Source organism: Salmo trutta, chromosome 13, assembly GCF_901001165.1.
Source record: "Salmo trutta chromosome 13, fSalTru1.1, whole genome shotgun sequence".
Taxonomy (NCBI): domain Eukaryota; kingdom Metazoa; phylum Chordata; class Actinopteri; order Salmoniformes; family Salmonidae; genus Salmo; species Salmo trutta.
The window spans coordinates 41225832-41241200 of NC_042969.1; the positions used below are offsets into that span (position 1 = coordinate 41225832).

At 32.4% G+C, this 15369-nt stretch overlaps 1 protein-coding gene across 3 annotated transcripts in view; it reads right to left on the reverse strand.

Annotated features, from left to right (window-relative positions):
- LOC115205778 (protein FAM193B) overlaps nt 1-15369 on the reverse strand; it is a 48751-nt gene that overhangs the window by 2578 nt on the left and 30804 nt on the right. For 2 of the 3 annotated variants that reach the window (XM_029772091.1, XM_029772090.1), the window contains exons 9-10: nt 330-1521; nt 30-105 (exon numbers count right to left, since the gene is read on the reverse strand). In XM_029772091.1, coding sequence (XP_029627951.1) covers nt 30-105; nt 330-1521 — 1268 coding nt within the window. The remainder of the gene's footprint in view (nt 1-29; nt 106-329; nt 1522-15369) is intronic. The other variant, XM_029772092.1, reaches the window with a different exon arrangement.

The following is a 15369-nucleotide window of genomic DNA, read 5'->3' on the forward strand; positions in this document are numbered from 1 at the left end:
AAATGTTTTGGATTGTCACAGAGGCTGACCTTTTGAAGTATTCCACCTCACGATCAATCTCGTCCATTTCTTTTGGGTCTACGTCTTTAGGGAGAAACACATCGTCTGGGGAAGAAAGAAACAGGACGGAAACATCACAACCAAAGAACGGTCATGCTGTCTGATCGCTTTATCATTCACACTGACACGTCTCCTCTCCTACAACATGTATAACACAAGAGACATTCAACTAGAGGGTTATCTAAACTAACATACCTGACACGTCTCCCCTCCTACAACATGTATAACACAAGAGACAGTCAACTAGAGGGTTATCTAAACTAACGTACCAATGTTGCGGCTGGTTTTCTCTCCCTTGTTCTTGTTCTTCTTATTCTTCCCCTTGGGCTGCTGCTGCTGGACTTGGTTGTGATTGGTTGAGGTGACAGAGTGACCTTTGGCCTCTTGCTCCTCCCCCTTCCCTCTTTGGGTGCTGGGAGCACCCGCGCTACTCACTGTCCTGTTGGTGGCCTGCTGCCGGGTGGGCCTGGTCTCCTCTGCCCTCCTTGGCCCGGTTCTCTGGCTCTCAGCTGAGTGAGGTGGTGGTTTGGAACCAGAACCAGCCTTAGAACCCACAGCATCAGAACTGTTAGAACCAGTTTTCTGAGATTCTGCAGCTGCTTTGGATCCGGGTCTGGTCTGGTTCTGTTCTGGAGGCAGCTGGTCCTGCCATTGCTGCTGCTTCTTGCCCTTCTTCAGCTTGCCAGCCCCAGCATTAACCCCAGCCCCAGGAGTAGGGGTAGTAATGTTCCTGCCAGCCCCAGCATTAACCCCAGCCCCAGGAGTAGGGGTAGTAATGTTCCTGCCAGTCCCAGCATTAACCCCAGCCCCAGGAGTAGGGATAGTAATGTTCCTGCCAGCCCCAGCATTAACCCTAGCCCCAGGAGTAGGGATAGTAATGTTCCTGCCAGCCCCAGCATTAACCCCAGCCCCAGGAGTAGGGATAGTAATGTTCCTGCCAGCCCCAGCATTAACCCCAGCCCCAGGAGAAGAGATAGTAATGTTCCTGGGCTCCGCTGGGGTCTCCTCTTTAGGCTTAGCTACCTTAATATAGGCCTGGATCGAAGCAGGGGCCTGGTGTTTATTCTCAGGCCTAGCAGAGGGGTAACTCTCTGGGGAGCGCACTCGGATCAGCTTGGAGAGGCTGGGGGTGGTGTGGAGCCTGTGAACATCCTTCACCCCAGTACCAACCCCTGGTCCCCCTACCCCAGGTACAGTAGTACTAGCGGGGGTTGAGATGGGGCCGATGGGGGAGTTGTCCCGGGGATGGGCCTCCTCCCAGCCGCTGACCAGGTCCAGATGGCTCTTGAAGGTACCCAGGGAGAGAGGGGCCAGGTCCAGGTCTATCTGCTGCAGGTCAGAGCAGGAGGAGCCGTTGAGGTGGGAGAGAAGATGGTTGCCCTCCAGAGTAGCAGCCTTCTTCGGGAAGTCATTCACATCCAGGTTGAGGTCGTACATGGAGAACGAGGCCCGGATAGAGTCCTGCAAGGTCGAAGGTCAACGTTGTTATTTTAGAAAAGAGAAGAAAAGCAGCAAAAAGTTTAATAAACCAACATTTAAAACAGCTAAACTGCCAGTTTAATAAACCAACATTTAAAACAGCTATACTGCCAGTTTAATAAACCAACATTTAAACAGCTAAACTGCCAGTTTAATAAACCAACAGCTAAACTGACAGTTTAATAAACCAACAGCTAAACTGACAGTTTAATAAACCAACAGCTAAACTGACAGTTTAATAAACCAACAGCTAAACTGCCAGTTTAATAAACCAACATTTAAACAGCTAAACTGCCAGTTTAATAAACCAACATTTAAAACAGCTAAAATAACAGTTTAATAAACCAACATTTAAAACAGCTAAACTGCCAGTTTAATAAACCAACATTTAAAACAGCTAAAATACCAGTTTAATAAACCAACATTTAAAACAGCTAAACTGCCAGTTTAATAAACCAACATTTAAATAGCTAAACTGCTAGTTTGATAAACCAACAGCTAAACTGCCAGTTTAATAAACCAACATTTAAAACAGGTAAACTGCCAGTTTAATAAACCAACATTTAAAACAGCTAAAATACGAGTTTAATAAACCAACATTTAAAACAGCTAAACTGCCAGTTTAATAAACCAACATTTAAATAGCTAAACTGCTAGTTTGATAAACCAACAGCTAAACTGCCAGTTTAATAAACCAACATTTAAAACAGGTAAACTGCCAGTTTAATAAAACAACATTTAAAACAGCTAAACTGCCAGTTTAATAAACCAACAGCTAAACTGCCAGTTTAATAAACCAACATTTAAAAGAGCTAAACTGCCAGTTTAATAAACCAACATTTAAAACAGCTAAACTGAAAGTTTAATAAACCAACATTTAAACTGCCAGTTTAATAAACCAACAGCTAAACTGCCAGTTTAATAAACCAACAGCTAAACTGACAGTTTAATAAACCAACAGCTAAACTGCCAGTTTAATAAACCAACAGCTAAACTGACAGTTTAATAAACCAACAGCTAAACTGACAGTTTAATAAACCAACAGCTAAACTGACAGTTTAATAAACCAACAGCTAAACTGACAGTTTAATAAACCAACATTTAAACAGCTAAACTGCCAGTTTAATAAACCAACATTTAAAACAGCTAAAATAACAGTTTAATAAACCAACATTTAAAACAGCTAAACTGCCAGTTTAATAAACCAACATTTAAACAGCTAAACTGACAGTTTAATAAACCAACAGCTAAACTGACAGTTTAATAAACCAACAGCTAAACTGCCAGTTTAATAAACCAACATTTAAACAGCTAAACTGCCAGTTTAATAAACCAACATTTAAAACAGCTAAAATAACAGTTTAATAAACCAACATTTAAAACAGCTAAACTGCCAGTTTAATAAACCAACATTTAAAACAGCTAAAATACCAGTTTAATAAACCAACATTTAAAACAGCTAAAATACCAGTTTAATAAACCAACATTTAAAACAGCTAAACTGCCAGTTTAATAAACCAACATTTAAATAGCTAAACTGCTAGTTTGATAAACCAACAGCTAAACTGCCAGTTTAATAAACCAACATTTAAAACAGGTAAACTGCCAGTTTAATAAAACAACATTTAAAACAGCTAAACTGCCAGTTTAATAAACCAACAGCTAAACTGCCAGTTTAATAAACCAACATTTAAAAGAGCTAAACTGCCAGTTTAATAAACCAACATTTAAAACAGCTAAACTGCCAGTTTAATAAACCAACATTTAAAACAGCTAAACTGAAAGTTTAATAAACCAACATTTAAACTGCCAGTTTAATAAACCAATAGCTAAACTGCCAGTATAATAAACCAACAGCTAAACTGCCAGTTTAATAAACCAACATTTAAAACAGGTAAACTGCCAGTTTAATAAACCAACATTTAAAACAGCTAAAATACCAGTTTAATAAACCAACATTTAAAACAGCTAAACTGCCAGTTTAATAAACCAACATTTAAATAGCTAAACTGCTAGTTTGATAAACCAACAGCTAAACTGCCAGTTTAATAAACCAACATTTAAAACAGGTAAACTGCCAGTTTAATAAAACAACATTTAAAACAGCTAAACTGCCAGTTTAATAAACCAACAGCTAAACTGCCAGTTTAATAAACAAACATTTAAAAGAGCTAAACTGCCAGTTTAATAAACCAACATTTAAAACAGCTAAACTGCCAGTTTAATAAACCAACATTTAAAACAGCTAAACTGAAAGTTTAATAAACCAACAGCTAAACTGCCAGTTTAATAAACCAACAGCTAAACTGCCAGTTTAATAAACCAACAGCTAAACTGCCAGTTTAATAAACCAACATTTAAACAGCTAAACTGCCAGTTTAATAAACCAACATTTAAAACAGCTAAAATAACAGTTTAATAAACCAACATTTAAAACAGCTAAACTGCCAGTTTAATAAACCAACATTTAAACAGCTAAACTGCCAGTTTAACAAACCAACATTTAAAACAGCTAAAATACCAGTTTAATAAACCAATATTTAAAACAGCTAAACTGCCAGTTTAATAAACCAACATTTAAATAGCTAAACTGCTAGTTTGATAAACCAACAGCTAAACTGCCAGTTTAATAAACCAACATTTAAAACAGGTAAACTGCCAGTTGAATAAAACAACATTTAAAACAGCTAAACTGCCAGTTTAATAAACCAACAGCTAAACTGCCAGTTTAATAAACCAACATTTAAAAGAGCTAAACTGCCAGTTTAATAAACCAACATTTAAAACAGCTAAACTGAAAGTTTAATAAACCAACATTTAAACTGCCAGTTTAATAAACCAATAGCTAAACTGCCAGTTTAATAAACCAATAGCTAAACTGCCAGTTTAATAAACCAATATTTAAAACAGCTAAACTGCCAGTTTAATAAAGCAACATTTAAAACAGCTAAACTGCCAGTTTAATAAACCAACAGCTAAACAGACAGTTTAATAAAACAACATTTAAAACAGCTAAACTGCCAGTTTAATAAACCAACATTTAAAACAGCTAAACTGAAAGTTTAATAAACCAACATTTAAACTGCCAGTTTAATAAACCAACAGCTAAACTGCCAGTTTAATAAACCAACAGCTAAACTGACAGTTTAATAAACCAACAGCTAAACTGCCAGTTTAATAAACCAACAGCTAAACTGACAGTTTAATAAACCAACAGCTAAACTGACAGTTTAATAAACCAACAGCTAAACTGACAGTTTAATAAACCAACAGCTAAACTGACAGTTTAATAAACCAACAGCTAAACTGCCAGTTTAATAAACCAACAGCTAAACTGCCAGTTTAATAAACCAACATTTAAACAGCTAAACTGCCAGTTTAATAAACCAACATTTAAAACAGCTAAAATAACAGTTTAATAAACCAACATTTAAAACAGCTAAACTGCCAGTTTAATAAACCAACATTTAAATAGCTAAACTGCTAGTTTGATAAACCAACAGCTAAACTGCCAGTTTAATAAACCAACATTTAAAACAGGTAAACTGCCAGTTGAATAAAACAACATTTAAAACAGCTAAACTGCCAGTTTAATAAACCAACAGCTAAACTGCCAGTTTAATAAACCAACATTTAAAAGAGCTAAACTGCCAGTTTAATAAACCAACATTTAAAACAGCTAAACTGCCAGTTTAATAAACCAACATTTAAAACAGCTAAACTGAAAGTTTAATAAACCAACATTTAAACTGCCAGTTTAATAAACCAATAGCTAAACTGCCAGTTTAATAAACCAATATTTAAAACAGCTAAACTGCCAGTTTAATAAACCAACATTTCTGCTAGTTTGATAAACCTACAGCTAAACTGCCAGTTTAAGAAACCAACAGCTAAACTGGCAGTTTAATAAACCAAGATTTAAACAGCTAAACTGGCAGTTTAATGAACCAACATTTAAATAGCTAAACTGCTAGTTTGATAAACCAACAGCTAAACTGCCAGTTTAATAAACCAACATTTAAAACAGCTAAACTGCCAGTTTAATAAAGCAACATTTAAAACAGCTAAACTGCCAGTTTAATAAACCAACATTTAAAACAGCTAAACTGCCAGTTTAATAAACCAACATTTAAAACAGCTAAACTGAAAGTTTAATAAACCAACATTTAAACTGCCAGTTTAATAAACCAACAGCTAAACTGCCAGTTTAATAAACCAATAGCTAAACTGCCAGTTTAATAAACCAATATTTAAAACAGCTAAACTGCCAGTTTAATAAACCAACATTTAAAACAGCTAAACTGCCAGTTTAATAAACCAACAGCTAAACAGACAGTTTAATAAACCAACATTTAAAACAGCTAAACTGCCAGTTTAATAAACCAACATTTAAAACAGATAAACTGCCAGTTTAATAAACCAACATTTAAACAGCTAGTTTAATAAACCAACAGCTAAACTGCCAGTTTAATAAACCAACAGCTAAACTGCCAGTTTAATAAACCAACAGCTAAACTGACAGTTTAATAAACCAACAGCTAAACTACCAGTTTAATAAACCAACATTTAAACAGCTAAACTGCCAGTTTAATAAACCAACATTTAAAACAGCTAAAATACCAGTTTAATAAACCAACATTTAAAACAGCTAAACTGCCAGTTTAATAAACCAACATTTAAACAGCTACACTGCCAGTTTAAGAAACCAACATTTAAAGAGTTAAAATGGCAGTTTAATGAACCAACATTTAAATAGCTAAACTGCTAGTTTGATAAACCAACAGCTAAACTGCCAGTTTAATAAACCAACAGCTAAACTGCCAGTTTAATAAAGCAACATTTAAAACAGCTAAACTGCCAGTTTAATAAACCAAGATTTAAACAGCTAAACTGGCAGTTTAATGAACCAACATTTAAATAGCTAAACTGCTAGTTTGATAAACCAACAGCTAAACTGCCAGTTTCATAAACCAACATTTAAAACAGCTAAACTGCCAGTTTAATAAAGCAACATTTAAAACAGCTAAACTGCCAGTTTAATAAACCAACATTTAAAACAGCTAAACTGCCAGTTTAATAAACCAACATTTAAACAGCTAAACTGCCAGTTTATTAAACCAACATTTAAACAGCTACACTGCCAGTTTAATAAACCAACATTTAAAACAGCTAAACTGCCAGTTTAATAAACCAACATTTAAAACAGCTAAACTGCCAGTTTAATAAACCAACAGCTAAACAGACAGTTTAATAAACCAACATTTAAAACAGCTAAACTGCCAGTTTAATAAACCAACATTTAAAACAGATAAACTTCCAGTTTAATAAACCAACATTTAAACAGCTAGTTTAATAAACCAACAGCTAAACTGCCAGTTTAATAAACCATCAGCTAAACTGCCAGTTTAATAAACCAACAGCTAAACTGACAGTTTAATAAACCAACAGCTAAACTACCAGTTTAATAAACCAACATTTAAACAGCTAAACTGCCAGTTTAATAAACCAACATTTAAAACAGCTAAAATACCAGTTTAATAAACCAACATTTAAAACAGCTAAACTGCCAGTTTAATAAACCAACATTTAAACAGCTACACTGCCAGTTTAAGAAACCAACATTTAAAGAGTTAAAATGGCAGTTTAATGAACCAACATTTAAATAGCTAAACTGCTAGTTTGATAAACCAACAGCTAAACTGCCAGTTTAATAAACCAACAGCTAAACTGCCAGTTTAATAAACCAACATTTAAAACAGCTAAACTGCCAGTTTAATAAACCAAGATCTAAACAGCTAAACTGGCAGTTTAATGAACCAACATTTAAATAGCTAAACTGCTAGTTTGATAAACCAACAGCTAAACTGCCAGTTTAATAAACCAACATTTAAAACAGCTAAACTGCCAGTTTAATAAAGCAACATTTAAAACAGCTAAACTGCCAGTTTAATAAACCAACATTTAAAACAGCTAAACTGCCAGTTTAATAAACCAACATTTAAACAGCTAAACTGCCAGTTTATTAAACCAACATTTAAACAGCTACACTGCCAGTTTAATAAACCAACATTTAAAGAGTTAAACTGCCAGTTTAATAAACCAACATTTAAACAGCTAAACTGCCAGTTTAATAAACCAACATTTTAAACAGCTAAAATACCAGTTTAATAAAACAACATTTAAAACAGCTATACTGCCAGTTTAATAAACCAACATTTAAACAGCTAGTTTAATAAACCAACAGCTAAACAGCTAGTTTAATAAACCAACAGCTAAACTGACAGTTTAATAAACCAACAGCTAAACTGACAGTTTAATAAACCAACAGCTAAACTGACAGTTTAATAAACCAACAGCTAAACTGACAGTTTAATAAACCAACAGCTAAACTGCCAGTTTAATAAACCAACATTTAAACAGCTAAACTGCCAGTTTAATAAACCAACATTTAAAACAGCTAAAATAACAGTTTAATAAACCAACATTTAAAACAGCTAAACTGCCAGTTTAATAAACCAACATTTAAAACAGCTAAAATACCAGTTTAATAAACCAACATTTAAAACAGCTAAACTGCCAGTTTAATAAACCAACATTTAAATAGCTAAACTGCTAGTTTGATAAACCAACAGCTAAACTGCCAGTTTAATAAACCAACATTTAAAACAGCTAAACTGCCAGTTTAATAAACCAACATTTAAATAGCTAAACTGCTAGTTTGATAAACCAACAGCTAAACTGCCAGTTTAATAAACCAACATTTAAAACAGGTAAACTGCCAGTTTAATAAAACAACATTTAAAACAGCTAAACTGCCAGTTTAATAAACCAACAGCTAAACTGCCAGTTTAATAAACCAACATTTAAAAGAGCTAAACTGCCAGTTTAATAAACCAACATTTAAAACAGCTAAACTGCCAGTTTAATAAACCAACATTTAAAACAGCTAAACTGAAAGTTTAATAAACCAACATTTAAACTGCCAGTTTAATAAACCAATAGCTAAACTGCCAGAATAATAAACCAACAGCTAAACTGCCAGTTTAATAAACCAACATTTAAAACAGGTAAACTGCCAGTTTAATAAACCAACATTTAAAACAGCTAAAATACCAGTTTAATAAACCAACATTTAAAACAGCTAAACTGCCAGTTTAATAAACCAACATTTAAATAGCTAAACTGCTAGTTTGATAAACCAACAGCTAAACTGCCAGTTTAATAAACCAACATTTAAAACAGGTAAACTGCCAGTTTAATAAAACAACATTTAAAACAGCTAAACTGCCAGTTTAATAAACCAACAGCTAAACTGCCAGTTTAATAAACCAACATTTAAAAGAGCTAAACTGCCAGTTTAATAAACCAACATTTAAAACAGCTAAACTGCCAGTTTAATAAACCAACATTTAAAACAGCTAAACTGAAAGTTTAATAAACCAACATTTAAACTGCCAGTTTAATAAACCAATAGCTAAACTGCCAGTATAATAAACCAACAGCTAAACTGACAGTTTAATAAACCAACAGCTAAACTGCCAGTTTAATAAACCAACAGCTAAACTGACAGTTTAATAAACCAACAGCTAAACTGACAGTTTAATAAACCAACAGCTAAACTGACAGTTTAATAAACCAACAGCTAAACTGCCAGTTTAATAAACCAACAGCTAAACTGCCAGTTTAATAAACCAACATTTAAACAGCTAAACTGCCAGTTTAATAAACCAACATTTAAAACAGCTAAAATAACAGTTTAATAAACCAACATTTAAAACAGCTAAACTGCCAGTTTAATAAACCAACATTTAAACAGCTAAACTGCCAGTTTAACAAACCAACATTTAAAACAGCTAAAATACCAGTTTAATAAACCAATATTTAAAACAGCTAAACTGCCAGTTTAATAAACCAACATTTAAATAGCTAAACTGCTAGTTTGATAAACCAACAGCTAAACTGCCAGTTTAATAAACCAACATTTAAAACAGGTAAACTGCCAGTTGAATAAAACAACATTTAAAACAGCTAAACTGCCAGTTTAATAAACCAACAGCTAAACTGCCAGTTTAATAAACCAACATTTAAAAGAGCTAAACTGCCAGTTTAATAAACCAACATTTAAAACAGCTAAACTGAAAGTTTAATAAACCAACATTTAAACTGCCAGTTTAATAAACCAATAGCTAAACTGCCAGTTTAATAAACCAATAGCTAAACTGCCAGTTTAATAAACCAATATTTAAAACAGCTAAACTGCCAGTTTAATAAACCAACATTTAAAACAGCTAAACTGCCAGTTTAATAAACCAACAGCTAAACAGACAGTTTAATAAAACAACATTTAAAACAGCTAAACTGCCAGTTTAATAAACCAACATTTAAAACAGCTAAACTGAAAGTTTAATAAACCAACATTTAAACTGCCAGTTTAATAAACCAACAGCTAAACTGCCAGTTTAATAAACCAATAGCTAAACTGCCAGTTTAATAAAACATTATTTAAAACAGCTAAACTGCCAGTTTAATAAACCAACATTTAAAACAGCTAAACTGCCAGTTTAATAAACCAACATTTAAAACAGCTAAACTGCCAGTTTAATAAACCAACATTTAAAAGAGCTAAACTGCCAGTTTAATAAACCAACAGCTAAACTGCCAGTTTAATAAACCAACATTTCTGCTAGTTTGATAAACCTACAGCTAAACTGCCAGTTTAAGAAACCAACAGCTAAACTGCCAGTTTAATAAACCAACATTTAAATAGCTAAACTGCTAGTTTGATAAACCAACAGCTAAACTGCCAGTTTAATAAACCAACATTTAAAACAGCTAAACTGCCAGTTTAATAAAGCAACATTTAAAACAGCTAAACTGCCAGTTTAATAAACCAACATTTAAAACAGCTAAACTGAAAGTTTAATAAACCAACATTTAAACTGCCAGTTTAATAAACCAACAGCTAAACTGCCAGTTTAATAAACCAATAGCTAAACTGCCAGTTTAATAAACCAATATTTAAAACGGCTAAACTGCCAGTTTAATAAACCAACATTTAAAACAGCTAAACTGCCAGTTTAATAAACCAACAGCTAAACAGACAGTTTAATAAACCAACATTTAAAACAGCTAAACTGCCAGTTTAATAAACCAACATTTAAAACAGATAAACTGCCAGTTTAATAAACCAACATTTAAACAGCTAGTTTAATAAACCAACAGCTAAACTGCCAGTTTAATAAACCAACAGCTAAACTGCCAGTTTAATAAACCAACAGCTAAACTGACAGTTTAATAAACCAACAGCTAAACTACCAGTTTAATAAACCAACATTTAAACAGCTAAACTGCCAGTTTAATAAACCAACATTTAAAACAGCTAAAATACCAGTTTAATAAACCAACATTTAAAACAGCTAAACTGCCAGTTTAATAAACCAACATTTAAACAGCTACACTGCCAGTTTAAGAAACCAACATTTAAAGAGTTAAAATGGCAGTTTAATGAACCAACATTTAAATAGCTAAACTGCTAGTTTGATAAACCAACAGCTAAACTGCCAGTTTAATAAACCAACAGCTAAACTGCCAGTTTAATAAACCAACATTTAAAACAGCTAAACTGCCAGTTTAATAAACCAACATTTAAACAGCTAAACTGCCAGTTTATTAAACCAACATTTAAACAGCTACACTGCCAGTTTAATAAACCAACATTTAAAGAGTTAAACTGCCAGTTTAATAAACCAACATTTAAACAGCTAAACTGCCAGTTTAATAAACCAACATTTAAAACAGCTAAAATACCAGTTTAATAAAACAACATTTAAAACAGCTAAACTGCTAGTTTAATAAACCAACATTTAAATAGCTAAACTGCTAGTTTGATAAACCAACAGCTAAACTGCCAGTTTAATAAAACAACATTTAAAACAGCTAAACTGCCAGTTTAATAAACCAACAGCTAAACTGCCAGTTTAATAAACCAACATTTAAAACAGCTAAACTGAAAGTTTAATAAACCAACATTTAAACTGCCAGTTTAATAAACCAATAGCTAAACTGCCAGTTTAATAAACCAATAGCTAAACTGCCAGTTTAATAAACCAATATTTAAAACAGCTAAACTACCAGTTTAATAAACCAACAGCTAAACAGACAGTTTAATAAACCAACATTTAAAACAGCTAAACTGCCAGTTTAATAAACCAACATTTAAAACAGCTAAACTGCCAGTTTAATAAACCAACATTTAAAAGAGCTAAACTGCCAGTTTAATAAAGCAACATTTAAAACAGCTAAACTGCCAGTTTAATAAACCAACATTTAAAACAGCTAAACTGAAAGTTTAATAAACCAACATTTAAACAGCTAAACTGCCAGTTTATTAAAACAACATTTAAACAGCTAAACTGAACGTTAAATAAACCAACATTTAAAACAGCTAAACTGCCAGTTTAATAAACCAACATATAAAACAGCTAAACTGCCAGTTTAATAAACCAACATTTAAATAGCTAAACTGCTAGTTTGATAAACCAACAGCTAAACTGCCAGTTTAATAAACCAACATTTAAAACAGGTAAACTGCCAGTTTAATAAAACGACATTTAAAACAGCTAAACTGCCAGTTTAATAAACCAACAGCTAAACTGCCAGTTTAATAAACCAACAGCTAAACTGCCAGTTTAATAAACCAACATTTAAACGAGCTAAACTACCAGTTTAATAAACCAACATTTAAAACAGCTAAACTGCCAGTTTAATAAACCAACATTTAAAACAGCTAAACTGAAAGTTTAATAAACCAACATTTAAACTGCCAGTTTAATAAACCAATAGCTAAACTGCCAGTTTAATAAACCAATAGCTAAACTGCCAGTTTAATAAACCAATATTTAAAACAGCTAAACTGCCAGTTTAATAAACCAACATTTAAAACAGCTAAACTGCCAGTTTAATAAACCAACAGCTAAACAGACAGTTTAATAAACCAACATTTAAAACAGCTAAACTGCCAGTTTAATAAACCAACATTTAAAAGATCTAAACTGCCAGTTTAATAAACCAACATTTAAAAGAGCTAAACTGCCAGTTTAATAAAGCAACATTTAAAACAGCTAAACTGCCAGTTTAATAAAGCAACATTTAAAACAGCTAAACTGAAAGTTTAATAAACCAACATTTAAACTGCCAGTTTAATAAACCAACAGCTAAACTGCCAGTTTAATAAACCAATAGCTAAACTGCCAGTTTAATAAAACAATATTTAAAACAGCTAAACTGCCAGTTTAATAAACCAACATTTAAAACAGCTAAACTGCCAGTTTAATAAACCAACAGCTAAACTGCCAGTTTAATAAACCAACATTTAAAACAGCTAAACTGCCAGTTTAATAAACCAACATTTAAAACAGCTAAAATACCAGTTTAATAAAACAACATTTAAAACAGCTAAACTGCCAGTTTAATAAACCAACTTTTAAACAGCTAAACTGCCAGTTTATTAAAACAACATTTAAACAGCTAAACTGAACGTTTAATAAACCAACATTTAAAACAGCTAAACTGCCAGTTTAATAAAACAACATTTAAAAAAGCTAAACTGCCAGTTTAATAAACCAACAGCTAAACTGCCAGTTTAATAAACCAACATTTAAAAGAGCTAAACTGCCAGTTTAATAAACCAACATTTAAAACAGCTAAACTGCCAGTTTAATAAAACAACATTTAAAACAGCTAAACTGAAAGTTTAATAAACCAACATTTAAACTGCCAGTTTAATAAACCAATAGCTAAACTGCCAGTTTAATAAACCAATAGCTAAACTGCCAGTTTAATAAACCAACAGCTAAACTGACAGTTTAATAAACCAACATTTAAAACAGCTAAACTGCCAGTTTAATAAACCAACATTTAAACAGCTAAACTGCCAGTTTATTAAACCAACATTTAAACAGCTAAACTGAACGTTTAATAAACCAACATTTAAACAGCTACACTGCCAGTTTAATAAACCAACATTTAAAGAGTTAAAATGGCAGTTTAATGAACAAACATTTAAATAGCTAAACTGCTAGTTTGATAAACCAACAGCTAAACTGCCAGTTTAATAAACCAACAGCTAAACTGCCAGTTTAATAAACCAACATTTAAAACAGCTAAACTGCCAGTTTAATAAAGCAACATTTAAAACAGCTAAACTGCCAGTTTGATAAACCAAGATTTAACAGCTAAACTGGCAGTTTAATGAACCAACATTTAAATAGCTAAACTGCTAGTTTGATAAACCAACAGCTAAACTGCCAGTTTCATAAACCAACATTTAAAACAGCTAAACTGCCAGTTTAATAAAGCAACATTTAAAACAGCTAAACTGCCAGTTTAATAAACCAACATTTAAACAGCTAAACTGCCAGTTTATTAAACCAACATTTAAACAGCTACACTGCCAGTTTAATAAACCAACATTTAAAGAGTTCAACTGCCAGTTTAATAAACCAACATTTAAACAGCTAAACTGCCAGTTTAATAAACCAACATTTAAAACAGCTAAAATACCAGTTTAATAAAACAACATTTAAAACAGCTAAACTGAAAGTTTAATAAACCAACATTTAAACAGCTAAACTGCCAGTTTATTAAAACAACATTTAAACAGCTAAACTGAACGTTTAATAAACCAACATTTAAAACAGCTAAACTGCCAGTTTAATAAACCAACATTTAAAACAGGTAAACTGCCAGTTTAATAAAACAACATTTAAAACAGCTAAACTGCCAGTTTAATAAACCAACAGCTAAACTGCCAGTTTAATAAACCAACATTTAAAAGAGCTAAACTGCCAGTTTAATAAACCAACATTTAAAACAGCTAAACTGCCAGTTTAATAAACCAACATTTAAAACAGCTAAACTGAAAGTTTAATAAACCAACATTTAAACTGCCAGTTTAATAAACCAATAGCTAAACTGCCAGTTTAATAAACCAATAGCTAAACTGCCAGTTTAATAAACCAATATTTAAAACAGCTAAACTGCCAGTTTAATAAACCAACATTTAAAACAGCTAAACTGCCAGTTTAATAAACCAACAGCTAAACAGACAGTTTAATAAACCAACATTTAAAACAGCTAAACTGCCAGTTTAATAAACCAAACATTTAAAAGATCTAAACTGCCAGTTTAATAAACCAACATTTAAAAGAGCTAAACTGCCAGTTTAATAAAGCAACATTTAAAACAGCTAAACTGCCAGTTTAATAAAGCAACATTTAAAACAGCTAAACTGAAAGTTTAATAAACCAACATTTAAACTGCCAGTTTAATAAACCAACAGCTAAACTGCCAGTTTAATAAAACCAATAGCTAAACTGCCAGTTTAATAAACAAATTTTAAAACAGCTAAACTGCCAGTTTAATAAACCCAACATTTAAAACAGCTAAACTGCCAGTTTAATAAACCAACAGCTAAACTGCCAGTTTAATAAACCAACATTTAAAACAGCTAAACTGCCAGTTTAATAAAGCAACATTTAAAACAGCTAAACTGCCAGTTTAATAAACCAACATTTAAAACAGCTAAACTGCCAGTTTAATAAACCAACATTTAAAACAGCTAAACTGAGTTTAATAAACCAACAGCTAAACTGCCAGTTTAATAAACCAACAGCTAAACTGCCAGTTAAAAACCACATTTCCTAGTACCAACAGTGCCAGTTTATAAACCAACATTTAAAACACTAAACTGCCAGTTTAATAACCACATTAAAACAGCTAAACTGCCAGTTTAAAAAAAAACATTAACAGCTAACTGCCAGTTTAATAAAA